Source organism: Lutra lutra, chromosome 16 (assembly GCF_902655055.1).
Source record: "Lutra lutra chromosome 16, mLutLut1.2, whole genome shotgun sequence".
NCBI lineage: Eukaryota > Metazoa > Chordata > Mammalia > Carnivora > Mustelidae > Lutra > Lutra lutra.
Window position 1 is genome coordinate 20,566,501 of NC_062293.1, and position 24,787 is coordinate 20,591,287.

At 52.5% G+C, this 24,787-nt stretch overlaps 1 protein-coding gene across 1 annotated transcript; it reads left to right on the forward strand.

Moving 5' to 3' along the window:
- The first annotated feature begins 9,639 nt into the window (after positions 1-9,639).
- On the forward strand, positions 9,640-19,619 carry HAP1 (huntingtin associated protein 1). Its single transcript, XM_047707979.1, is given in 10 exon segments — positions 9,640-10,553; positions 10,647-10,950; positions 11,495-11,570; positions 12,618-12,734; positions 12,858-13,060; positions 13,275-13,380; positions 15,251-15,325; positions 16,275-16,313; positions 17,362-17,619; positions 18,755-19,619. Coding segments are annotated over 10 exon segments (1,569 nt in total). The 5' UTR covers positions 9,640-10,318; the 3' UTR covers positions 18,911-19,619.
- Positions 19,620-24,787: the final 5,168 nt, after the last annotated feature.

Genomic DNA, 24,787 nt, shown 5'->3' on the forward strand with positions numbered 1-24,787 from the left:
GACAGGGAGTGCTTCTTGGGGATGGACCCCTGGATGAGGTGCTCTTCTCCCACCAGTGATCTTTGTTGGCCAAACCCAAGCAGAAACCAGAGAACCTATCCATGTACATCATTGCTGCCCTGAGAAGGGTGGAGAGAGGTACAGGAGCCAAGGAAGGGTAAGCTGACCGACCCCACGCTTTCCAGAGGAGGACTCTTCCAAGAAAGGGTTGTCCTCAAGTTTTGTAAGAGGCGATGAGGACAAGGGATGGGAGGGGCCGGCCATGGTTGAGCTTCACAGGAGGTGCCAAGCTTCCTGGCAGCCTGGACAAAAAGGGAAAGTTAAGCTAGATGATGAAGTGAGTTGACAGGTCCAGTTTCCCTGTAGGAGCTAACTGAGCCTCATAACCTTAAAAAAAAATCAGTGGATGTCTCTGAACCTCAGTTTCTTCCTCCATAAAGTGGGGATAATGCTTGCTTCGCCTACTGCACATGAAGACAGAATGAGAGCACAGTGAATCCAGGCAGGAGGAAAGGGGAAAGGCAAAAGGCTTCCCAGAGGTGTTTTGCCTTTCTGTTTTCCAGAACGGACATCTACCCCCCAGGGACACTGGCAGGAAGCTGTCCCATGACCCTACCTTGCTGCAAGGGAAGTTGGGAAATTTATTTATTTGACATAGACAGCAAGAGAGGGAGCAAGACAGCAAGCAGGGGGAGAGGGAGAGGGAGAAGCAGGCTTCCCGCTGAGCAGGGACCCCCCCCCCCCAATATGGGGCTCCATCCCAGGACCCTGGGATCATGACCTGAGCTGAAGGCAGACACTTAATGACTGAGCCACTCAGGCACCCAAATCAGGGTCCTGATGGTAAGAAAGGAAGGAGGCATGGAAGGCGGAGGGTTGGTCTCCTGTCGTGTCTGCTGTGATGTGGACCTAGTCTCCCCGCTAGCCTCTTCCACTTAGGTAGGCTTATTCGAGGAAGGCAGCAGAATGGCCGGGTGCCTGGGTTTCAGTGAAGGAGAAGCGGGAGCGCAGGCTTAGAGGGTGTGGGCAGACCTGAGAGGCACGCCCAAGGAACAGGAAGCCCAGCCCTCGTGGTCTGGGCCAGTCTCCGAGTCTGCCACACACCACAGGGGCGTGGTGACACCACCTTGGTGTCATCAGTACCAATGGAGACTGACACTCACCTATCACAATGGCAGGTGTCACGCTGAAGACAAGGGAGGCAGCACCAAGCGCCCCCCCCCGCCGAAATGGCAAAGAGCTAGAATGAGGGGCAGAATCCAACCAGGTGGTGTTGGGCAGAAGACCTTCCTTTACCCTACATCCTGCCAGCTGGGCTTAGAATCAAATTGACATGAGACAGATTAACAGAAGAAAATCAAATTTAATAAGTCTACCTATGGGGAATCCACACAGACATGAACTTCCAAGATAATGAGGCAATGGGAAGCTGATCGGGGAAGGGTCTGCGGATTCAAAGGGGAGGAAGCTCACCAGCAGGAGGGTGAAAGGAGAGCTTTGGAAAAACAAGGTTGCCCAAGTTATGCAGGTAAAGGGAAGTCTGTTAATAGCTCTCTTCCGGGCACAGGCTCTCCTTTCCAATGCAAATTTTGGTAGCTGAAAGGGAGGCGGAGAGCGTTCCCTGCATCTGCTGGGTTTTGATTCCTCCTACCTGGAAATAATCTTTATGCCCCAGTGGCCCATCTTGGGATAGCCTGCCCTTGGCCCCTACAGTGGGATTTCAATATCAAGTTCTCAGGAGACACCTGGCTGGCTCAATTGGTAGAGCACGTGAGGGCTGATCTTGGAGTTCATGGAGTTCATGGAGTTTGAGCTCCATGGTGGGCATAGAGATTACTTAAAAAACCAAACCAAACAAAAATAATCAAGTTATCAAAATAAATCCAAAATTAGCTATCATTTGTGACCCTAAAAGTACTGTTCAAAATACAGTCTGTCAATTTAAAAACATTATTAAAAATGTTTTTAGGGGTACCTGGGTGGCTCAGTGGGTTAAGCCTCTGCCTTCGGCTCAGGTCATGATCCCAGGGTCGTGGGATCGAGCCCCACATCAGGCGCTCTGTTCCTCAGAGAGCCTACTTCCTCCTCTTTCTCTCTGCCTGCCTCTTTGCCTATTTGTGATCTCTGTTTGTCAAATAAATAAATAAAATCTTTTAAAAAAATAAAAATAAAGGAGTGCCTGTTGGCTCAGTGGGTTAAGCCTCTGCTTTTGGCTCAGTCATGATCCTCAGGGTCCTGGGATCGAGGTCTGTGTCGGGCTCTCTGCTGAGCGGGGAGCCTCCTTCCCTCTCTCCTCCTCAGCCTGCCTCTCTGCCTACTTGTGATCTCTTTCTCTCTGTCAAATAAATAAATAAAATCTTAAAAAAAATTAATTTAAAAACATGAAAAATAAAGTCTTACGCAAAAAAACCCTCGAAAACATGTCTACACAGCCACCTCTAAAAAGCATGTAAGTTGGCTAAAAGAAAAACTCAACAAGATAAAATAACTAGGTAGGAAATATTTAGATGGAATCCTAAATCCTATACTAGATCCAAAGACATTTCTGCACATATAGAGAACATGGGCAACATATACAGAGAAATTGGGTAACACCCAAGACACGTGGGAAAGATTTGAGAAATTCTGTTGTTGACCACCGCCCCCCCCCACCTGCTGTTTCCAATAATTACTAGGACCATGAAGCTGTGCAAAATGTGTCCAAATGCAGTCCTGGCCTTTGGAAGGAACGGGAGCGCTCCTTGTGGGCTAGATAATGGGGGGCGTTCTTTGTTCATTCCATCACCAAAGCTTCCTAAGGGTCTGCTTTCTGGTAAGCTTTGCTCATGGCCCTGGGGATAGAGATGCCCCACATTCTTGTCTTCCAGTGCGGAAACAGACAAGTAAGCAATGGTGGCAGCAGAGGGCGCATGTGCGTGGGAGTCTCAGTGGGTTCAACGAGCCGGTGGAGGAAGTGGGGGGCATTTGAGTCACTCTTCAAATAAGGAGTTGTTCGATGGAAATCATAGAAGGCATCTGGGATTTCCTGGCAGTGGGAGCAGCAAAGATGTGAGGACAGGAGACTGAGCAGAGAGTCAGGAGAAATGACAGCGGGTTGGAGGGGTGAGAGTGAGAAACAGGCTGGAAAATGAAGGAAAACTGGTAAAAGGTCTCCCTGGAACCTGGCGCCGTGGGGTATCTGTGACAAGGGAACCCCAGGACACTTCCTCTGCTGGGAATGGCTGGAATGCCCAGAGTCCTCACTCACTGCTTGGTGTGCTAACCCTTGTTTCTCATCTATAAAACAGTAATATTTTTCTTCCTTCCAGTAAGGATGAAATGACATACATGAATAGCATATGGGGCCCAGTGAATTTGCGTTTCTCCCTGCTTTGCTGTCCCCCAACCCCATCATGAATTGTTCCCAGAAGGGCTCAGAGTCTGGACATGGACCCAAGGTTTAGAAGGAGCCGCTGACTCTGGGGACAGAAATCAGGGCATGAAGTGTTCCTTGGCCTTCTCCTTGAACCTGGTGGAGCAGAGAGAGGCCCCAGGGCTGGAGAAGCTCCTCCCAGGCTTGCCTGCCATTGCCAGCTCAGCAGGCTAGACACAGCTGATGGCCCTGACTTCCCTGACACAGGGTGCTGTAGTTCCCCTCACCTGGCTTCCAGGTGCTTCCCACAGAGCCTCCCAGACCCTGAGCCGTGACCTGCCACCTGCTGATTGCTCCTATCCCACTTAGGCTTCTGGCTCTGGTGCCTCCAGGAAGTGTGTGAGGGCTGAGCTGAGGGGCTCTAAGTGAGAAGCAGGGAGAGGACTATGCTGCAGCCCCAACATCCCCCACCCCCGAGGGTCTGCTGTCCTTGTGCCCTGGGAGGTTTCCGGGGGGGCGGGGGCTCACCTGTGTTGGGGAGCGTGGAGCACTGTCGAGGGTCTAGAGCCCTAGAGTCTCGCCCTGACTGGGCAAGCCTCTCTGGAGTCTTTTGGGGGCCACTCCCCCACCCGCCCCACCCACAACCAGACTCACCCAGAGAATCCATCAATCCATCGTGTGTTCATTCAACAGATACTAAGTGCTTACTCTAATTAAAGCCCTAAGGATACAGAAGTGAGCAAACAGACCTGCTATCCTGGTTAAATAACCATCTTATAAGTAACAAGACTCTTAACACTATGAACAGTGAGAGGCAGGAAGATGCCAGGAGGAAATGGGGAGAGCTTCCTGGAGGAGGAGGCCAGCCTCAGCAGGAGAGCCAGAGAAGAGCAGAAGTGAGCCTGCAGGCTGCGTGGGTAATGGATGTTCCTGGATGTTCCTCCAGGTCAAGAGCCTAGCCATCCCTGCTAGAGCCCGGCCCTCACTGTCACCACAGGTACTTCTCCTCTGTCTTCTCTCCTTCCCTTGTCCTGACAAGCAGGGGAACTATACACCCAGAAGACACCAGGCCCAGGGGCCCAGACCCCCAGCATCCTCACTTCCTCAGTCCATGTCTGGGGGGAGAAGCTCCGAGTGTGCAGTGCCCAGGAGTCTGACCAGGGTCTGGGGAGGAGGAATCAAGGGCAGGGGGCCTGAGGCTGTGGAGGGGCCTGGGCAGTGGTGGGGAAGAGGTGCTGCAGAGGGAGGAGGGGTTCCGGGAGGGAGCCCTGTAAAAGAGGAGCAGGAGTGGGGCTGGTGAGGCAGCTCCCCTGTCCTGCTCAAGGCACTCCCACCTAGTCTGATGCAGAAAGTGGTCCTGGTGTCCGGCCCCGCCCTGATCCCTGGCACTGACCTGACCCTTAGGGGCTCTTGCCATGGGGTAGCTGGTCCTAGGTTCATTTTCCAGGATCAGGCCAGGCGAGGTGGCCTGAGCAGGAGGTGCCCCCAGGCGGGGGTCAGAGTGACTGTGCTTGGCCTCAAGTTCATGGCTGTGGTGGGTCACAAGCCCCTTCCTGTCCTCTCTCTGGTTCAGCAGGGGTCAGAGGGTGCGTACTGGGAGGGAAGGAAGAGGTCTAGGGTTTCTGTTCTGCCGACCTCTCTGGTTAGAGCAGCAGCACAGTGGGGAGGAGAATGAGGCGGAAGGACACCACTGGAGAGGGACCCGCGGGGTCTCCTGGACAGCTGTGGGCTTATCAGCCAGGAAAAAATGTTCATTTGTGGGGTGACCAGGGGTCTGAGCGTAGCCTTCTCCATCTATCAAATGAAGTCGACATCCGTATGCCTCTCCTGTGGGGTCACTGATCCCGTGGGTGAGGGCTGGCTGGAAGAAGGTAGGGGTATGTGGACTGACACTGCCCCCTGGTGGCTGTGTCTAGAGTTGCTGTGCCCTGTGCCCGGACTTAGAGGGTCCCCTTCAATTCTTCGCTCCACTTTCTTCATCACCCTAAACTTCCCAGGGTCCTCCGCGCTGCTTTCTCATGAGCAGGAATAACTCAATTCAGCAAACATCCATTCAGCAGGAGTGGAATGGGCCCCTATTGTATGTCCTGTTCTGGGGAGTTTTGTAGGGGCAGGTGATAAAAAATATTAAATGTTAAGAAATTAGATACTGGTGTTGGTTGCACAACTCGGTGAATATACCGAAAACCACAGATTGGGCACTTTAATTTTTATTTTATTTTGAAGATTTATTTATTTATTTATTTCAGAGCAGGGGGGAAGAGGGCAGAGGGAGAGAGAGAATCCCAAGCAGACTCCTTGCTGAGTACAGAGCCTGACCTGGGGCTAGATCCCAGGAGCCTGTGATCATCACCCAAACTGAAACCAAGAGGATGTTCCACCAACTGAGCCACCCAGGAGCCCCTGTGATTTGATTTTATTTTATTTAAAGATTTTATTTATTTATTTGATAGAGATCACAAGTAGGCAGAGAGGCAGGCAGAGAGAGAGAGTGGGAAGCAGGCTCCCTGCTGAGCAGAGAGCCTGATGCTGGGCTCGATCCCAGGACCCTGAGATCATGACCTGAGCCGAAGGCAGAGGCTTAACCCACTGAGCCACCCAGGCATCCCTGTGATTTTATTTTTAAGTAATCTCTACACCCAATGCGGGGCTCAAGCTTACAACCCCAAGATCAAGAGTCCTATGCTCCACTGGCTGGGCCAGCCAGGCGCCCCTGGACATTTTTAGGGGCTCCTGGGTGGTTCAGCAGGTTAAGTGTCTGACTCTTGGTTTGGGCTCAGGTCATGATCTCTATTGGGAGATAGAGCCCCGAGTTAGGCTCCTTGCTCGGTGGGGAATCTGGTTCCCCCCTCCCTCTGCCCTTCTCCCACCTTGTGCACTTCTCTCTCTGAAATGAATAAATGGTCTTTTAAAAAAGCTGTTTTGTTTCCTGGCGATTCATAGACCTGTACCCCTGGGGCTAGTAATACATTATATGTTAATAAAAAATAAAAAATTTAAATAAAAAAATAAAATGAAATAAAAATAAATTTTTAGGGGCGCCTGGGTGGCTCAGTGGGTTAAAGCCTCTGCCTTCGGCTTGGGTCATGTTCCCAGGGTCCTGGGATCGAGCCCCATATCGGAGCTGCTTCCCCTCCGCCCACCGTCACTGCCTCTCTGCCTACTTGTGATCTGTCAAATGAATAAATAAAATCTTTAAAAAGAAATAAATTTTTAAAAAAGCTGTTTTGTTTCAAGAACAAGAGCAATAGGGTCGTTATGGTCTAAATGTCTGTGTGCCCTTGCAATTCATGTTGAAATGCTAACCTCCAGTTTGATGGTGTTAGGAGGCGGGGCCTTGGGGAAGTGACTAGATCCTGAGGTGGGAACCCCCATGAGTGGGAACTGATGGCCCTTGTAGAAGAGCCCCCAGGAGCTCCCTCAGCCCTTCCGCCATGGGACAACCACCAGCAGAAGACAAGACAGCAGTCCATGGACTGGGAGTGGGAGGTATCACCAGGCACCACATCTGTGGTTACCTTGGTCTTCCAGCCTCCAGAGCTCCGAGAAACAGTTTATCAACCAGTCTATGGTATCTCGTTAAAACCGTCCAAGCCAACCAAGACACTGCCTACTGTCTCTACTCTCAGCCACAGTCGTGTCTCTCTCTCATTAAACTTAAGATGACATCTCTCTGATGACAAGCCATCCACTCCCTCAGGCGAGGTCTGGTCCATGGGGCCTGCTTCTCCCTTTTTTTTTTTTTTTTAAGATTTTATTTATTTACTTGACAGAGATCACAAGTAGGCAGAGAGGCAGGCAGAGAGAGAGGGGGAAGCAGGCTCCCTGCTGAGCAGAGATCATGACCTGAGTCAAAGGCAGAGGCTTTAACCCACTGAGCCACCCACGCACTTCTGCTGCTCCCTTTCTGACCCTCCCCTGCAATCCTCTCTGCTCATTTCAGCCCCTCTGACCTCCCTCTCCTACCTCAAGCTTTCGCTTTTGCTGTTGTCTCTCACTCTCTTTGGATGGCTGTCCTCCCCTGTTCCCTCTCTCGTTCAGCTTTGGACTGAAGTGATTCTTTACCCTAATGTTTAACTTGCAACCCATTGCCCACCCACGACTCCCAGGCACCCCCTCCTGTTGTCTTTTCCTCCACAGTACTTGTCCCAGCTAAAATATGATGTGATTTGCTTCTTTGTGTAGTGTCTGTAGCTCCCTGCTGTATGCGGGCCCTGGGAGGGCAAAGACCTTTGTGTGTTTTGACCACTGATGTCCCCAACCAGTACTAAGGGCAGTTGTGGAAAGCCTAGGAGGAGGAGGTTGTGGAGTTTGGATGCCTCCTCTTCTTATCCCAAGCCTTTGGCCTGACACCCCCCCGCCCCCTTAATAGTCTGGAAGAAGTATTGGAGTCTGGCTGGGAGGAGGGGAGGAAAAGAGGGAGTCGGGGCGGTGGTAGAAGGTTGGGCGGGGACCCATTTTTTACTTCCTTGCCAAGACAGGTTTGGAGGTGGAGCCAATATATATGTTTTTGAAGATTTTATTTATTTATTTGACAGAGATCACAACTCTGCAGAGAGGCAAGCAGAGAAGAGGAAACAGGTTCCCTGCTGAGCAGAGAGCCCAATGTGGGGCTTGATCCCAGGACCCTGGGATCATGACCTGAGCCAAAGGCAGAGGCTTTAACTCACTGAGCCACCCTGGCGCCCCCAATATATATATTTTTAAAAGATTTTTATTAATTTGACGGAGAGATACAGCAAGAGAGGGAACACAAGCAGGGGAAATGAGAGATGGAGAAGCAGGCTTCCCCTAATCAGGGACTCCCAATCCTGGGACCCTGGGATCATGACCCAAGCCAAAGGCAGATCCCTAACAACTGAGCCACGCAGGCGCCCCCGGAGGCAATATTTTAGAAATAACATAACTAATGAAGACTGCACCTCTGATAAACAGGCAGAGAATTCCCTGGGGGGCTGTTGGGGGTGCAGAGGATCTGGTTCGAGGGAGGTGAACAGGCACCAGGGTTCACTCAGCAATCAGGAATGATAAACACTGGCTCCTGAGGAGAGAGGCTGCCATTTCAGGGGGACAGGTATGAGCTGGCTGGGAAGGCTGGGAGTGTGGCCTGAGATGCAAACTTGGAAGCCATTAATGATTTCTCCTCCCCCTCTCACCCAGACCACCCTGTCAGATGGGTACTTTCCATTTTTCTCATAGTTCCTTATTTGTTTGTTTCAAAAAAAAATTCACCATGTTCTGTAATTGTCTTAATTGTTTTCCCAGTCATTTGCTTCCCTTTCTAGATCCTGAACTCCAGGAGAACAGGGATCTAGTTTCTCTTACTCTTTGCTGAGAGTCTAGTTTGAGAGTCTAGTACAGTGCCTGATGTATTAGGGACTCAATAAATATTTGTCAAATGAATGAATGGACCTAGATGGAAGGAAACATTTTTTTTAAATTAAAGATTTTATTTATTTATTTGACAGAGATCACAAGTAGGCAGAGAGGCAGGCAGAGAGAGGTGGGGGAGAATCAGGCTCCCTGCCAAGCAAAGAGCCAGATATGGGGCTTGATCCCAAGACCTGGAGATCATGACCTGAGCCGAAGGCAGAGGCCCAAACCACTGAGTCACCCAGGCGCCCTGGAAGGAAACATTCTTATCACAATGCTTCTGCATGGGAAAGCTGGTGGACAGGGCATTCTCATCCTCGTTCCTGGGTTGTGTCTCTTGTTCCATGCTGTGTCACAGACGCCCGACTCCCAAGGCACATTGTCAGCACTAGAAGTCTCTGTCCCAGCTGCAGTCCTTGGGCAGCAGCCCCGGTTCTAGGTTCAGGCTTAGCTTGGTGGCTGTGGGGAAGGGGTTCCTGGAATTCCTTCAAGATGGATTCATGTGGAGGGGGCTGGGGGGTTATCACAAAAATCTAGAAGGGAAAATGAAGCCTGAACAGTAGAAGGACTGAAGAGGAGACTGCACAAATATTGAGAAATATTTAGGCGGTAAATCAAGCGGGACAGGTGATTGGTTATCGAAGGGAAGAAAATTGGGGCACCAAGAATGATTCTAAGGTTTTTTTTTTTTTTTTTTTAAGATTTTATTTATTTATTGGACAGAGAGAGATCACAAGTAGGCAGAGAGACAGGCAGAGAGAGAGAGGGGGAAGCAGGCTCCCTGAAGAGCAGAGCCCAGGAGGCTGGGATAATGACCTGAGTCAAAGGTCCACTGAGCCACCCAGGTGCACCAATTCTAAGGCTTTAAAAGAATTAGTTCCACAACCATCTCTTTCTGGCCGGCAGATTCTTCCAGTCTAAAGGGACAGAAATGGCCACCGGACTCCTCTGCCGCCCCATCCAACTCATTCAGGACTTCGGGTGACTCTCGTAGGTACCCCCTCCCGGGGTACACTCTGAGGGACTCGATCCCTGCGCTGTAGGGGCACAGGTCTGGTCTTGGAGACAGACACACTCTGAGCACTGCCTGCCACTGGGTAAGGGATGCTCTGGGGGGACGTGGGACGAGGTCTGAGGAGTCGTCACTTGGAGAGCCTCTAAATGCACTCTCCAGGAAGAACAGGTGTCTGCCAGGGTGGAAGGAGGTGGGCAAAGCGAATGAGGGCTGGAGGTAAAGCACCAGCAAAGGTAATAAGAAGTAAAGTATAAGAAAGAGGGCTGTCCAGCGGCTGGAGCACTGAGGTGTGAGCGCAGGGATCACAGTGTGACTCGCCACACTGGGCAGGGCCTGGAAACCATACTGGAGTTTGGATTCATCTCCCTACTACGAGGAAAGCACAATACTGCCCTAACTTCCAGGTCATATCCGGAGTGGGCAGCCGGCAACCACAGCGGGAGTGGAGGGAAGGGGTGTCCCCAGCTAGGGACTTTGAAATCACCATACCCGAATTCCAGGGAAGCTGCGACTTGGGGCAGAACCATTCTCCGGAGGTGGAGAGGAGAGGAGAAGCCCTGCACTCGTAACCAGAGCCCATGGAACCGGTTGGGATGGCCACTCGACTCTTCTCCTTATTCTGGTTTTTGCTCGCTGCCTCGCCACCAAGAGCTTCCCTTGTGCGCGACCCCCAGTCCCGGACCCACGGGTTGCTCCCGGCCGCCCACTCCCGCGCGTTGTACCGCTCGGCGGGCGCCCACTCCGGGCGCTGGTTATCCAGGCCTGGCTGCTGCAGCCGGTTGAGGCGTTGCGTCCTAAGGGATCGGGGCCCCGGTACGCAAGACACGGTTCAGACAGGGGGATCTGGCGGGAATCACCCTCGCATCCCCGCCGTTAGCGCATCTCACTCCAGAGCCCTCTGCGCAGGCACCCGCGGCCGGACAGGGGGCAGGATCCAGATCCCCATCCGTCTCGGGACGTCCAGCCCCAGCTCGCCTGACCTCCAAGGCTGGATCAGGGGCCGAAACCTCACGCGCGTCCGCATTCTCAGCCGCCCGGGGGAATGCCCAGTACGTGCCCAGCAACTCGGACGCGCCACGGACCCGTTTCATATTCCAGGGACCCTTTGGTCCCCGGGCCACTGGCCTGGGGACTGGAAAGGCGTCGGGCATCTGGAAGACGCCGGCAGCCTACATCGGGCGCTCCGCCTTTATTCGGGATCTGGAGGAAGGTAAACCCGGTCCTTGGAACCCCAGAGCGGTGGGACGCAGGCATTTCAGTGGAGAGTGGGGCCGCGTCGTCGGTTCCAGGCGCCCCGGCCCTTCTGGCATTCAGTCTTATCGCTCTATCCATTTGTGACGTCACAGTCTGCGGAGCCCGTTCTGTCGCCTCTTCTCTATCTCCTCCTCCCTTCTGTCGTCTGACGGGGTTCAGGTCTAGGGGCTCTGCGCGCCCGTTGCTCTGCAGATCTGCGCACTCTCAGGGCACCCCTCCCCCCAAGCTACCGCAGTGCCAGGAGGAGGGCGGGTGCTACGGGAGGACGCTGCCTCGCGCCCGCTGGGGAGGTGGGTGGGCGGAGTGGGAGGTTTTGTCAACCTTCTGGCTGCGGGGGGTCAAAGCCGTGCTTTCCCAAGCCTAGGGATGGGCGGGGCCTCAGGTTTCTTCCCCTCGTAGGCTCTCCTGGGTGCCTGGAGATCCCTAGATTGGGTCTAAAGGCTCAGGGCCCCCCTACTGCAGTGCTGGAAAAGTTTCTTTCTTCTTTTCATACGCAACAGGTGCAGGGCGGGTGAATGTGTCTGTTTTCTGAGGCACGCAGGAGGCTCCAGTGAGTCGGCCAAGGCTGCCCTCTGGGTAAGGAGGAATGAGCCAGGGGCGCCTGGGTGGCTCAGTGGGTTAAGCCACTGCCTTCGGCTCAGGTCATGATCTCGGGGTCCTGGGATCGGGTCCCGCATCGGGTCCCGCATCGGGCTCTCTGCTCGGCAGGGAGCCTGCTTCCCTTCCCCTCTCTCTGCCTGACTCTCTGTCTACTTGTGATCTCTCTCTCTGTCAAATAAATAAATAAAATCTTAAAAAAAAAAAAAAGGAGGAATGAGCCAGTCTGTGGCTGTACTTCCACTAGCCGCCTGCATTCTCCTAGTTGCCAGGGACCCAGGCGGCCGAGAAGCAGTTCTACCTGAGCTTGGAAGACTGGGATCCTTCACCTTGCCCAGGCCCCTCCAGAACAAGAGTCCAGCTGGTCCTGGGAAGGAAGTGCTGAGTACTGGGGGGTGGTGTGGTGTGGTGTGGAGAGGATATTGGGGGCAGGAAGGGAGCTCAGTCTTCTCCTCCCTTGTTGCTGACTCTTGTTTTTGAGGGAGCATTTGGGGATCTGACAGGAAACCGTGGGATGTGGGGTGGGATATGCCCCCCTTTTCCTGACACAGCTGCACCCCCTGCTTTTGCATCCCTGTGTCCTGACCGGCCCCCACGAGTCAAGATCACCCAAGAAGCTGTCAGGTTGATGTTGAATCTGCTAGAGGACGTGGGTATTGCCTTCCTGCTGGGGCCAGCCTGAGTCTTAGCCAGGCCTCCTTTCTAAATCTGCCCGGAGGGGTAGGAGTCCTGTCTGTTCCCTGCTTCACTGTTTTTCTGGGGGCCAAGTTGGGGGGGTCCCTCTTATGAGGTCCAGGCTGGAATTGCTCTTAGAGCCATCTTTTCCATAAGGGGACATGGAGTCAGGCCCCACAGTGGGTTGATGGCAGGTTCTTTCCTAGTACCCTGGAAAACTAGGGTGTGGAAAGGTTTCCCTTAGTGGGCTGGCTTCCCTTTGACCCCTGGGTACTCCCTAGCTTCTCCCATCTGTCTGGGAGATCCCAGAAAACAAGAAAGTATTCCCCATGGTTGTGGGTCTCTCTGTAGAGAGAGCGGGACCTAAATACGGCGGCTCGCATTGGCCAGTCCCTGGCGAAACGGAACCGTGCTCTGATGGAGGAGAACAGCAAGCTGGAAGCCATGCTGGGCTCAGCCAGGGAGGAGGTAGCTCGGCAGGGAGGAAGGGCACGGGGGGTGCCATCTCAGACCTTCCCGCGTCCCCATTGTGCCAGGACCTGTGCCTGCCTCTGCCTGCTTTCCAACACGGATCCTCTCCCCCACTGGCAGAGTTTACATCTCAGACGCCAGCTGTGCTTGAGAGGTGATTTCCTCCAGCTCTACTCCGACTCTGATGAGGAGGAAGAGGAAGACGAAGAGGAAGAAGAGGAGGACTAAGAGGAAGAAGAGGAGGAGGAGGAGGAAGATGAGGCAGAGGCAGAGGAAGAAGAGGCAGAGCAGCAGCACCATCATCCCTATGGAGCCCGTGGGTTTTGAGTGTCCTGCCTTTTCTCTGGGGCAGTCCCTTCTCTGTGCCTCAGTTTCCCTATCTGCAAACAGAGACACACATGGTGCACCTGCTAGCAGGGTTGCTGGGGCTAAATGAGACCACCCCGCTGAGCCTGGGGGATGGGGGCAGACCCTGGGGGTACTGGGCCCTGGGTCCCCCAGCCCTGGGCCCTGACTCCCCTTGCTCTCGGCCGCTAGGACTTCCGTGCGGGAGGTTGAGTCGCTACACTACTGCCCCCAGCTGGAAACCCTGCAGGAGCAGCTGAGACGGCTGGAGGAGGAGAACCAGCCCTTGAGAGAGGAGGTGAAGCTGCGGCAAGAGGGCAAACCCTCTAGGGGGGGCTGTTGACTCCCCCCCTTTCCCTCCAGACCTCTCAACTCGATGCCCTTGAGGAGGAGGAGCAGGTGCTCATCCTGGATTTTGTGGAGCAGTTTTGTACGTGAGGTTGTAACTTGGGGGTGGAGGGCTGTCCTAAGGAGCTGAAGGAAGAACTCAGGGATCATAGACTGGAGTCCCAGTTCTCCGGCACTTCCTAGCTGTGGGAGCTTGGTCAAGTTCCTGACGTCTCTGAAACTTTAGAAAGAGGAGGAATTACCTCAGTCCTGCAGACCTCTCCAGAGGCAAAGCTGAGGATGTGCTTTGCGCACACTGTAAAGAGCTGTGCAGAAGCCACGGGACCCCTCTAAGCCTGTTTCCTTTTGTCATTTGGGACACGGGAAGGAGGGGCCTGGAAGCAAGGAAGAGAAGGAGCCCTGAGCTGCCAGACACCAGGCGGGGCACCGGATCTGGGGCAGGGACCAGTGCGGGTACTTGTGTTTATGAAGATGAGGCAGGCAAGGCATTTGTCCCCGAGAAGCTCAAGTCGAGCTGTGAGATACACGTGCAAGATGGCAGGGGCTGAGCTCCCGCGGCCTCCCTTCCCGCAGGCCTGACCTTCCTTCCCTCTGGGTCCCCCAGCTACCCCAATGGCCAGGCCCATAGGAGCTGGTCCCCAAGTTCGGTTGCTTCCACCTCCTAAGGAAGGCTCAAGTCTCTTTCGTCCTCCTCACCCCCCTGTCTCTAGTCCAGGCCCAGTCTTAACCCATCTCCCCTCCTGTACTGCTGTCTTTCCAGGTCTTTCTGCACACAGTCCTAATGAATTTTCTAAAACCAAATCTGACCGTGTCATCCTCTGCCTAAAACCCCAAGCTTCCCATTGGCCAAAGAGTAACCTCGGCCTCCTACCCCAGCCCCTGGGATCTGGCTAGCCCTCCCTCCCAGGGTCTCCTGATGGGCTCTGGGCCCCTCCACACCCTCTCTGGGCCTTGTCTGCCCTTTTTGGCTTGGCCGAGTCCCACTCACCCTGCAGAGGTCTTAGCTGCACAGACTGTGTAAGGTGAGCCTGGGTGCCGCTGTTGTGACCCCCAGCATGCCCTTTACACACGTTCCACCCTAGCCCAGAGTGGGCCCTGGTGGCATTTCCTTGCTCATCAGTATCCCCACTAGACTTGAGCTCTGCATGTGCTGGGATCGGGTCTCTCAGACCCCGCACCCAGGGCCTTGCTCCATGTCAGTCAACAGACATTTATTGGGATGAAGACCTAGTGAGAAATGTGGAGTCCTGTGAGCCCCGAGTCCCCTGCCTGAGCTGAGGGGTGGGGTGGACAAGGGCCTCCGGAGGGCCAGACTGGTCCCGAGGCCAGCGCGTGGATGGCCGACCTGTCAGAGGTGCTGGCGCTCATGACCAGCGGTGGAGGGAGGTCACCCAGCTGCGGACCCAGGTCCTGATGCTGTGGTGCTGCTGCCAGATGGTGGGTCTGGTTGTGTGTCGGGCTCCCTCCTCCCTGCCTGGCCCCATGGAACCTCAGCTCCCTCCTCCCTGCCCTGGGCTCACAGAGCAGCCAGGCCCCAGGCCCCTCTGTGAGCAGAGTCAGAGTTGGAGGAGACTGGAGAGTGTCTCGTTCTGCCCCCTGGTTGTCCCTGGGAAGGGACCCAAGCCCAGGGAATGTCACGGGGTGTTCTAGAATGCCTGGCCCTGCTGCTCGATGGGGCCCCATTCCATGTGACCTCTTGCTTCAGAAAGGGCTGCCAAACACTCGGCAGTGTGCCTGGGAAGACTTGCCGGAGCGGGTCGGGAGGCCTCAGGTGGGGCTGGTGTGTCCTGGGTGGAGCTGACTAGTCTCGGTCCTTCCAGTATGGAGCCCAGATGGAGAAGTTGCAGCAGCAGCTGGCTTTGGAGAAGGAAATCCAGATGAGGCTCCAGGATGAGGTGAAGCTCCCCCTGGGTCCTGCCTGGGCCTTTGAGAGCCCTGGGCCCAGAGCCGGGAACCCAAGGCCCTTGGCCAGCTGGCTGGCTGTCCGGGGAAGATGAGCAACTTGAGCAGGCTCTGGGTCTGTCCCTTTGTACATTCTTGGTGCCTGGTGTGGGGCCTGGCTGTTCAGCCCTTTCTGAAGCAAGAGGTCACATGGAATGGGGCCTGAGTGGAGCAGAGTCCAAGGACCTGCTCAGGGACATCCTTCATGTCATTATGTGGGTCTGGAGCCTGGGCCGTGTGTCTGCAGCTGAACCTGCAGGTGGCTTTCCAGCCACAGGACCTGCAGGGGAGGTACACAGAGTGTGGGGGCATGCAGACTGAGGCCCAAGAGGAGGTGAGGACCCTTGGCCGGTGAGCCCCCGTGTCCACTGGTCCTGTCACCCTCTACACATACACTGTACCCCTGGTGAGGACCCTCCCCTCCGCCTTCTGCCCTCTGTGTGCTCTCCCCTGCTGGCTGATTTCCATCCCTCATCCCTTTCTGGTCCTGGAAGTGGGGGCTGGGGTTCTGTGGGGATCCCCTGCTCTCCCCTGCAGGAGGCCCTTCCTGGTTTCCAGGAGACCCTGGACAAAGAACTCAGAATATCTATAAGGAAGATTATCTCAGACTCTGTGTTTTTTATGGAAAGGTGCGCTGCCCCCCCCCCCCCCCCCCCCCCCCCCCCCGCCAGGCCACTGCCTGATCCACACTCACCTTCCCAGAGTGTGGAGGGGGTTTGCTTTTGCTTTCTTTCACTCTTGGCTCCCCACGTTCGCTGCCTGGCCCCTCTCCCCACCTTTTTCTCTGTCTATGTGTGTGGGCCCGTCATTTCTCCAGGGATTTTTCCATACTGGGACCCCAGGGACTTTGCAGTTTCAGCTCATGTTGTCTTGGGACAGTGATGGCCCTTTTCTCTGTTGAAGGAGTCACAGGATAATTGCAGAGGAGACGTCACACCTGGGGTAAGCTGGCCACGTGCCCCCCCCCCCCCCCCCCCCCCCCCCCCCCCCCCGTCACCAGCCTCACTTTTAGCAGTCAGACAACCACCTGTGACCCTGCCATCCTGGAGAAGGCCTGGCTCTCGGGGCTGGCTGGGCTGAGGTGTTCTGGGAAGGGGATGCCCCCTCTTCCTTCCCACTTGCCCATAGTTGGCCAACTGACTTAGGCTGTTCCACGTGGGGACTGAAGCCTTCCCTTCACCTCACCAGGGACTGAGGGGAGAATGAACACTGGTGTAGGGCTGGGGACGTCTGAGACTTGAGTCCCCGCTTCATTCCTTTATTGACTGTATGTCCCTGGGCAAATTGCTTGACCTGTCTGAGACTTATTAAAATGGATCTGTTGGGGTGCCTGGGTGGCTCAGTGTGTTAAGGCCTCTGCCTTCGGCTCAGGTCATGATCCCAGGTTCTGGGATTAAGCCCCGCATTGGGCTTTCTGCTCTGCAGGGAGCCTGCTTCCCCCTCTCTCTCTCTACCTGCCTCTCTGCCTACTTGTAATCTCTGTCAAATAAATAAATAAAATCTTAAAAAAAAAAAAAGGATTTCTTCCTATGGCAGTTAGCTGTGGGCTGGGCCACGAAGGTTAAATCAGGGAGAGGAATATTATCCTTGCTCCTCTGGGGTGTGCACAGGGTGGAGGGTACCAGGGGCCTTTGGGGCTTGTGCAGGGTGGGTGACCCTTCTCCCTCCTTCTTACCTGGAAGCCTGGATGCTGGTTCCCAGTCCCCCCACCCCACGACAGAAGTGGGGAGGAGCCGTCGGGTCTTGGGGGTAGACTGGGACAGAGAGCAGGGAGCTCCTCAGCCCTGGTGGCCAGGGATGTCCCGCAGGAGCGGATGATGGGGGATCGGGGGCTCTGACTGGGGTAGGCTTTCAGGGGCATGCAAAGACGTTCCTGTCTCCCTGGCCAGGTTTAAGCTGTGCGGCAGTGAGGCGCGAGAGCAGGAATGGGGGTTTGAGGCTGAGAAGAGGTTAATTTTAAATGACAGCCGAGGATTCTGTGCCTTCATAGGAGCTGGGGGCCACAGAAGAGGGTGTGCCTGCTGTGGACGGGTTGACAGAAGAGGTGGAGCTGGTGTTGGAGGAGGCTGAAGCCTGGGAGGAGGTGGAGCTGGAGCTGGATGACGGCGTGGTGACCTCGACGCTGGAGGCCAGCGGCTTGGGCCCCTCTCACCTAAGCATGAAGTATGTCCTCCAGCAGGTGGCTGACTGGTGGGACTCAGGGTACAGGTGGCAACTGAGACAGAAGATGTTCCAGAAAGGTGAGAAGGTGAGAGTGCTCCCATAGGGGTCACTTCCCTCCCGACCCCTCAAGCCCCCCCACCCCCACCCCGCCAGCGCCAGCGGGACAAGCTCATCCAGCGGGACAAGCTCATGGAGTGCTCACTGACTCCAACCTGGCCCCACCCAGTGTGCTTATTTGCATGGACTTTGCATATCATTTACATAGACAACAGGGAACTGTGGTCCCAGGGCTCATTTATGTGGAATTTGCCTAAGATTCCAGAGCTCTACCCGCTTTCCTCCTGGGGGGCTGGACTGGGGGTCAGTACCAGGACTGCTGCCCTCCATGACACCTCAGCTTCCTGTCTCTGCTGCCCCTGTCCCCAAGGCTTCCCAACCCTACGGCAGTGGCAACAGCAGTCCTAAACAGTGTGAGGGGGCGCTATCGCAGAGCAGCAGCCTGGGTACTGACCCTGGACTTCCAGAGACTGGAGGAGGACAGGGCCAACCACCCTCCCAGGGACAAAGAGGGGGGTGTTTTGGGGCCACCCAGGCCCTTGGGACAAAGGCCTCTGCCAGCAAGGGTGGTTGGACCAGTCCCCTGGGTGAGTCTGAAGATGGGCTAGGGTCTCCTTTCCCCAGCTAGAAACTCCAAGTTTTGGAGAGCTACACCTGCTAAATGTCAGCTGCCTTCACGAAGGTCACAGAGATGCATTGTTTCCTTTAATTGTCACGCCCGCAGGTAGAGGTGCCCTCCCCCTTTGTTAGGTGAGAACAGAGCTAAAGTAACTTGTTGGAGGTCACACAGCTGGAGAGGATCTGAGCCTGTTCATCAGCGCTGTGCTGAAATGATTCTCCTAGCCTATCTCTCCCCTCTGACCCTGTCCCAGTGCTTGCCTAGCCTGCTCAGTCAGCTGTGAAATTTAGAGCCTGTTGCTAGCCTCACCATCATAAGTGGCCTGCCCCAACTCTGATGGCCTTTTGGTCACTGCTGGGAAGCTTCATCAGGGTCGCCATGGACAGTTGTGCAGTTTGTGTATCGAACAGTGGCCTCCATGGCCGGCCAGTGGGCAGCTGCACAGTGGTCAGTCGTGATTGTCTTTCTGATATAGTTGACAAGGCCTCAGCCCCTGCCCACCATCCAGGCCCCCCAGTTAACCTCCACTCCCCTTCTCTTCCAGGCTTTGCTGTGTCCCAGCAGCCTGCAGAGGCTTCACAGACAGCCTGAGGCCCATCCTTCAGCTAGCTGCCTGGCCAAGTCCCACCTGCCCCGGAAACCTCCTTCCCACCCTCCCAAATGGGACCCTCCTGTGTCAGCGGTGCACCTTCTGTCCTGACGAACCTGGGCTGGGCCTTAAAGACCCAAGCCTGCAGGCTTTCTTGAGATAGGGGACCCTGGCCCTCACTCTGCAACTGGGCCTGGGATCACGTGCTAGTCAAGGGGGCGGTGGAAGCCCAGGGGGAGGCCGGCCAGTTTCCAGACCCAGCTCTGAGCTGGGCTGGAGGTGAGGCTCGGGCCCTGGTGCAGGAAGGTGTTCCGACGACTCTCCTAACAACATGCACCTTGACCCCCAAGGTAAAGGTGGCTTCCAAGTCCTTGCTGACTTTCAGGGACCTGGCCCTCTTCCTCCATTCTTGGCCCTTTCCTCTCAGTCTGTCACTACTGTTGGAAACCCAGAGTGTCTGTATGTGAGGCCCCCTCTGTCCACTGGGGACCTCCTCCCCACCTCCCTGTCTGTGGCCCTTGAGTATCTAGGCTCCCTGCCCAAGTCAACCCCTTCCTGTTGCCCTCCCCTCCTCATTTCTTCATTCCAGATGTTCTGCCCTTTTCTACTCTTTATTCCTAAACAGCTAGACTCTGGGACTCAGGACCCCACTCGGTCTGACCCTACTCCCTGCTGTGCTACTTGCTTTTCTGTTCTTCTGTTGCTTGTCAGCCCATACACCTGCTGGTGCAGGAAATAAAGGACCTGTGTGCTACCAGGCCTTCACTCTGGCATCTTTCTCTGGGAGCGTGTGTGCGTGTGTGTGTGCATTCGTGGGTGCGTGCCGCACATGCAGCTTTTCCTGGGGCAAAGCTGTGGCGAGACAATGAATTTTCGTTAAACACATGACCTAGTCCCATCAACAACCCGTGTGGAGTGGCGGGTGATCTGACAAATGGTGTCGGAGGATGAAACAGGCCCAGGCAGATTAAGTGACCCTCCCAAGGGTCTAAGAGCCGGCTTCGGAACTGGGATGTGAACCCGAGCCCTCAGGCGTCCTGAGCCCGTGCTCAGGCAGCCTCCCATCCCTATTTTTCTGCCCCAGGGATTCTGGCCTAGTGCCCTGGCTGTGAGGGGTAAGGCACGGGCAAGAGTTGCCCACTGTCTTAGGTGGAGGTCCCTCGGACCTGGAGTCAGACCTGCAACAGCATTTGAAAACAAGTAGTTTGTTTAGAAGCTGATCCAGGAAGCACTCCTGGCTGGGAGCAGGGATGGAGGGGGGTGGGTATTGAGAAGGAAGAAAGCTTGGGACGTCTGGGTGGCTCAGTTGGTTGGGCAGCTGCCTTCGGCTCAGGTCATGATCCCAGCGTCCTGGGATCGAGTCCCACATCGGGCTCCTTGCTTGGCGGGGAGCCTGCTTCTCCCTCTGCCTCTGCCTGCCATTCTGTCTGCCTGTGCTCGCTTGCTCTCCTCTCTCTCTGACAAATAAATAAAATCTTAAAAAAAAAAAAAAAAGAAAAAAAAAAAAAGAAAGCTAAAGGACATGCGAGGCACTGAGGGTTAACCCTACTGGGGAACTCTGGGAACAAGTGTACCCTTTGCATCTCGGGTGTGGCCTGTGGACAGGCGTCATTGGCATCTCCTGGGAGCTTATCAGAAATGCAGATTCTCAGGTCCCACCCCAGACCTATAGAGTCAGACTCTGCACGGTCACGAGGATGCTGGGGAATGTACATGCATGGTAAATTTTGGGACCCACCGAGATGGAGGCCATCTGGGTTATCCCGCCCAAGGGGTGAGGAAGCTGGCCAAGCATCTCCCAGCTGACATTTGTCACTGGCAGCCTTGGGTCTTAATGTCATGCTCTGTGCCCTGTGCGTGGGTAAGGAAAAGGCCGCTGGCAGAAAAATTTTTTTAAAGATTCATTTATTTATTCGAGAGAGAGAGAGAGAGAGAGAGAGCGGGAGGGGGGCTGAGAGAGAGGGAGAGAGAGAGAAGCAGACTCCCTGCTGAGCGCAGAGGCCCATGACAGCTGAAACCAAGAGTCAGATGCTTCACAGGCTGAGCCTCCCAGGCACCCCAAGAATATTGATGCTTCTAGTGGACCATGGTCAGCACATGCAGGAATGGATACTTTTTTTTTTTTTTTAAATTTTTTTATTTTTTTCAGCATAACAGTATTCATTATTTTTGCACCACACCCAGTGCTCCATGCAATCCGTGCCCTCTACAATACCCACCACCTGGTGCCCCCAACCTCCCACCCCCCACCCCTTCAGAATTCTCAGATCGTTTTTCAGAGTCCATAGTCTCTCATGGTTCACCTCCCCTTCCAATTTCCCTCAACTCCCTTCTCCTCTCCATCTCCCCTTGTCCTCCATGCTATTTGTTATGCTCCACAAATAAGTGAAACCATATGATAATTGACTCTCTCTGCTTGACTTATTTCACTCAGCATCATCTCTTCCAGTCCCGTCCATGTTGCTACAAAACTTGGGGATTCATCCTTTCTTTCTTTTTTTTTTTTTTTTTTTTACAGCTTTATAAACATATATTTTTATCCCCAGGGGTACAGGTCTGCGAATCGCCAGGTTTACACACTTCACAACACTCACCATAGCACATACCCTCCCCGATATCCATAACCCCACCCCCTCTCCCAACCCCCTCCCCCCATCAACCCTCAGTTTGTTTTGTGAGATTAAGAGTCATTTATGGTTTGTCTCCCTCCCAATCCCATCTTGTTTCATTTACTCTTCTCCTACCCCCTCGACCCCCCATGTTGCATCTCCTCTCCCTCATATCAGGGAGATCATATGATAGTTGTCTTTCTCCGATTGACTTATTTCGCTAAGCATGATACCCTCTAGTTCCATCCACGTCGTCGCAAATGGCAAGATTTCATTTCTTTTGATGGCTGCATAGTATTCCATTGTGTATATATACCACATCTTCTTTATCCATTCGTCTGTAGATGGACATCTAGGTTCTTTCCATAGTTTGGCTATTGTAGACATTGCTGCTATAAACATTCGGGTGCATGTGCCCCTTCGGATCACTATGTTTGTATCTTTAGGGTAAATACCCAGCAGTGCACTTGCAGGGTCATAGGGTAGTTCTATTTTCAACATTTTGAGGAACCTCCATGCTGTTTTCCAGAGTGGTTGCACCAGCTTGCATTCCCACCAACAGTGTAGGAGGGTTCCCCTTTCTCCGCATCCTCGCCAGCATCTGTCATTTCCTGACTTGTTAATTTTAGCCATTCTGACTGGTGTGAGGTGATATCTCATGGTGGTTTTGATTTGTATTTCCCTGATGCCGAGTGATATGGAGCACTTTTTCATGTGTCTGTTGGCCATCTGGATGTCTTCTTTGCAGAAATGTCTGTTCATGTCCTCTGCCCATTTCTTGATTGGATTATTTGTTCTTTGGGTGTTGAGTTTGCTAAGTTCTTTATAGATTTTGGACACTAGCCCTTTATCTGATATGTCATTTGCAAATATCTTCTCCCATTCTGTCAGTTGTCTTTTGGTTTTGTTCACTGTTTCCTTTGCTGTGCAAAAGCTTTTGATCTTGATAAAATCCCAAAAGTTCATTTTTGCCCTTGCTTCCCTTGCCTTTGGTGATGTTCCTAGGAAGATGTTGCTGCGGCTGACGTCGAAGAGGTTGCTGCCTGTGTTTTCCTCGAGGATTTTGATGGATTCCTTTCTCACATTGAGATCCTTCATCCATTTTGAGTCTATTTTCGTGTGTGGTGTAAGGAAATGATCCAATTTCATTTTTCTGCATGTGGCTGTCCAATTTTCCCAACACCATTTATTGAAGAGGCTGTCTTTGTTCCATTGGACATTCTTTCCTGCTTTGTCGAAGATGAGTTGACCATAGAGTTGAGGGTCCATTTCTGGGCTCTCTATTCTGTTCCATTGATCTATGTGTCTGTTTTTGTGCCAGTACCATGCTGTCTTGATGATGACAGCTTTGTAATAGAGCTTGAAGTCCGGAATTGTGATGCCACCAACTTTGGCTTTCTTTTTCAATATTCCTTTGGCTATTCGAGGTCTTTTCTGGTTCCATATAAATTTTAGGATGATTTGTTCCATTTCTTTGAAAAAAATGGATGGTACTTTGATAGGAATTGCATTAAATGTGTAGATTGCTTTAGGTAGCATAGACATTTTCACAATATTTATTCTTCCAATCCAGGAGCATGGAACATTTTTCCATTTCTTTGTGTCTTCCTCAATTTCTTTCATGAGTACTTTATAGTTTTCTGAGTATAGATTCTTAGTCTCTTTGGTTAGGTTTATTCCTAGGTATCTTATAGTTTTGGGTGCAATTGTAAATGGGATGGACTCCTTAATTTCTCTTTCTTCTGTCTTGTTGTTGGTGTAGAGAAATGCAACTGATTTCTGTGCATTGATTTTATATCCTGACACTTTACTGAATTCCTGTACAAGTTCTAGCAGTTTTGGAGTGGAGTCTTTTGGGTTTTCCACATAGAGTATCATATCATCTGCGAAGAGTGATAGTTTGACTTCTTCTTTGCCGATTTGGATGCCTTTAATTTCCTTTTGTTGTCTGATTGCTGAGGCTAGGACTTCTAGTACTATGTTGAATAGCAGTGGTGATAACGGACATCCCTGCCGTGTTCCTGACCTTAGCGGAAAAGCTTTCAGTTTTTCTCCATTGAGAATGATATTTGCGGTGGGTTTTTCATAGATGGCTTTGATAATATTGAGGTATGTGCCGTCTATCCCTACACTTTGAAGAGTTTTGATCAGGAAGGGATGCTGTACTTTGTCAAATGCTTTTTCAGCATCTATGGAGAGTATCATATGGTTCTTGTTCTTTCTTTTATTAATGTGTTGTATCACATTGATTGATTTGCGGATGTTGAACCAGCCTTGCAGCCCTGGAATAAATCCCACTTGGTCGTGGTGAATAATCCTTTTAACGTACTGTTGAATCCTATTGGCTAGTATTTTGGCGAGAATTTTTGCATCTGTGTTCATCAAGGCTATTGGTCTGTAGTTCTCTTTTTTGTTGGGATCCTTGTCTGGTTTTGGGATCAAGGTGATGCTGGCCTCATAAAATGAGTTTGGAAGTTTTCCTTCTATTGCTATTTTTTGGAACAGTTTCAGGAGAATAGGAATTAGTTCTTCTTTAAATGTTTGGTAGAATTCCCCCGGGAAGCCGTCTGGCCCTGGGCTTTTGTTTGTTTGGAGATTTTTGATGACTGTTTCAATCTCCTTACTGTTTATGGGTCTGTTCAGGCTTTCTATTTCTTCCTGGTTCAGTTGTGGTAGTTTATATGTCTCTAGGAATGCATCCATTTCTTCCAGATTGTCAAATTTGTTGGCGTAGAGTTGCTCATAGTATGTTCTTATAATTGTCTGTATTTCTTTGGTGTTCGTTGTGATCTCTCCTCTTTCATTCATGATTTTATTTATTTGGGTCCTCTCTCTTTTCTTTTTGATAAGTCTGGCCAGGGGTTTATCAATCTTATTAATTCTTTCAAAGAACCAGCTCCTAGTTTCGTTGATTGGTTCTATTGTTTTTTTGGTTTCTATTTCATTGATTTCTGCTCTGATCTTTATGATTTCTTCTCCTGCTGGGTTTAGGGTTTCTTTCTTGTTCTTTCTCCAGCTCCTTTAGGTGTAGGGTTAGGTTGTGTACCTGAGACCTTTCTTGTTTTTTGAGAAAGGCTTGTACCGCTATATATTTTCCTCTCAGGACTGCCTTTGTTGTGTCCCACAGATTCTGAACTGTTGTATTTTCATTATCATTTGTTTCCATAAATTTTTTCAATTCTTCTTTGATTTCCTGGTTGACCCATTCATTCTTTAGAAGGATGCTGTTTAGTCTCCATGTATTTGGGTTCTTTCCAAATTTCCTCTTGTTATTGAGTTCTAGCTTTAGAGCATTGTGGTCTGACAATATGCAGGGAATGATCCCAATCTTTTGATACCGGTTGAGACTTGATTTAGGACCAAGAATGTGATCTATTCT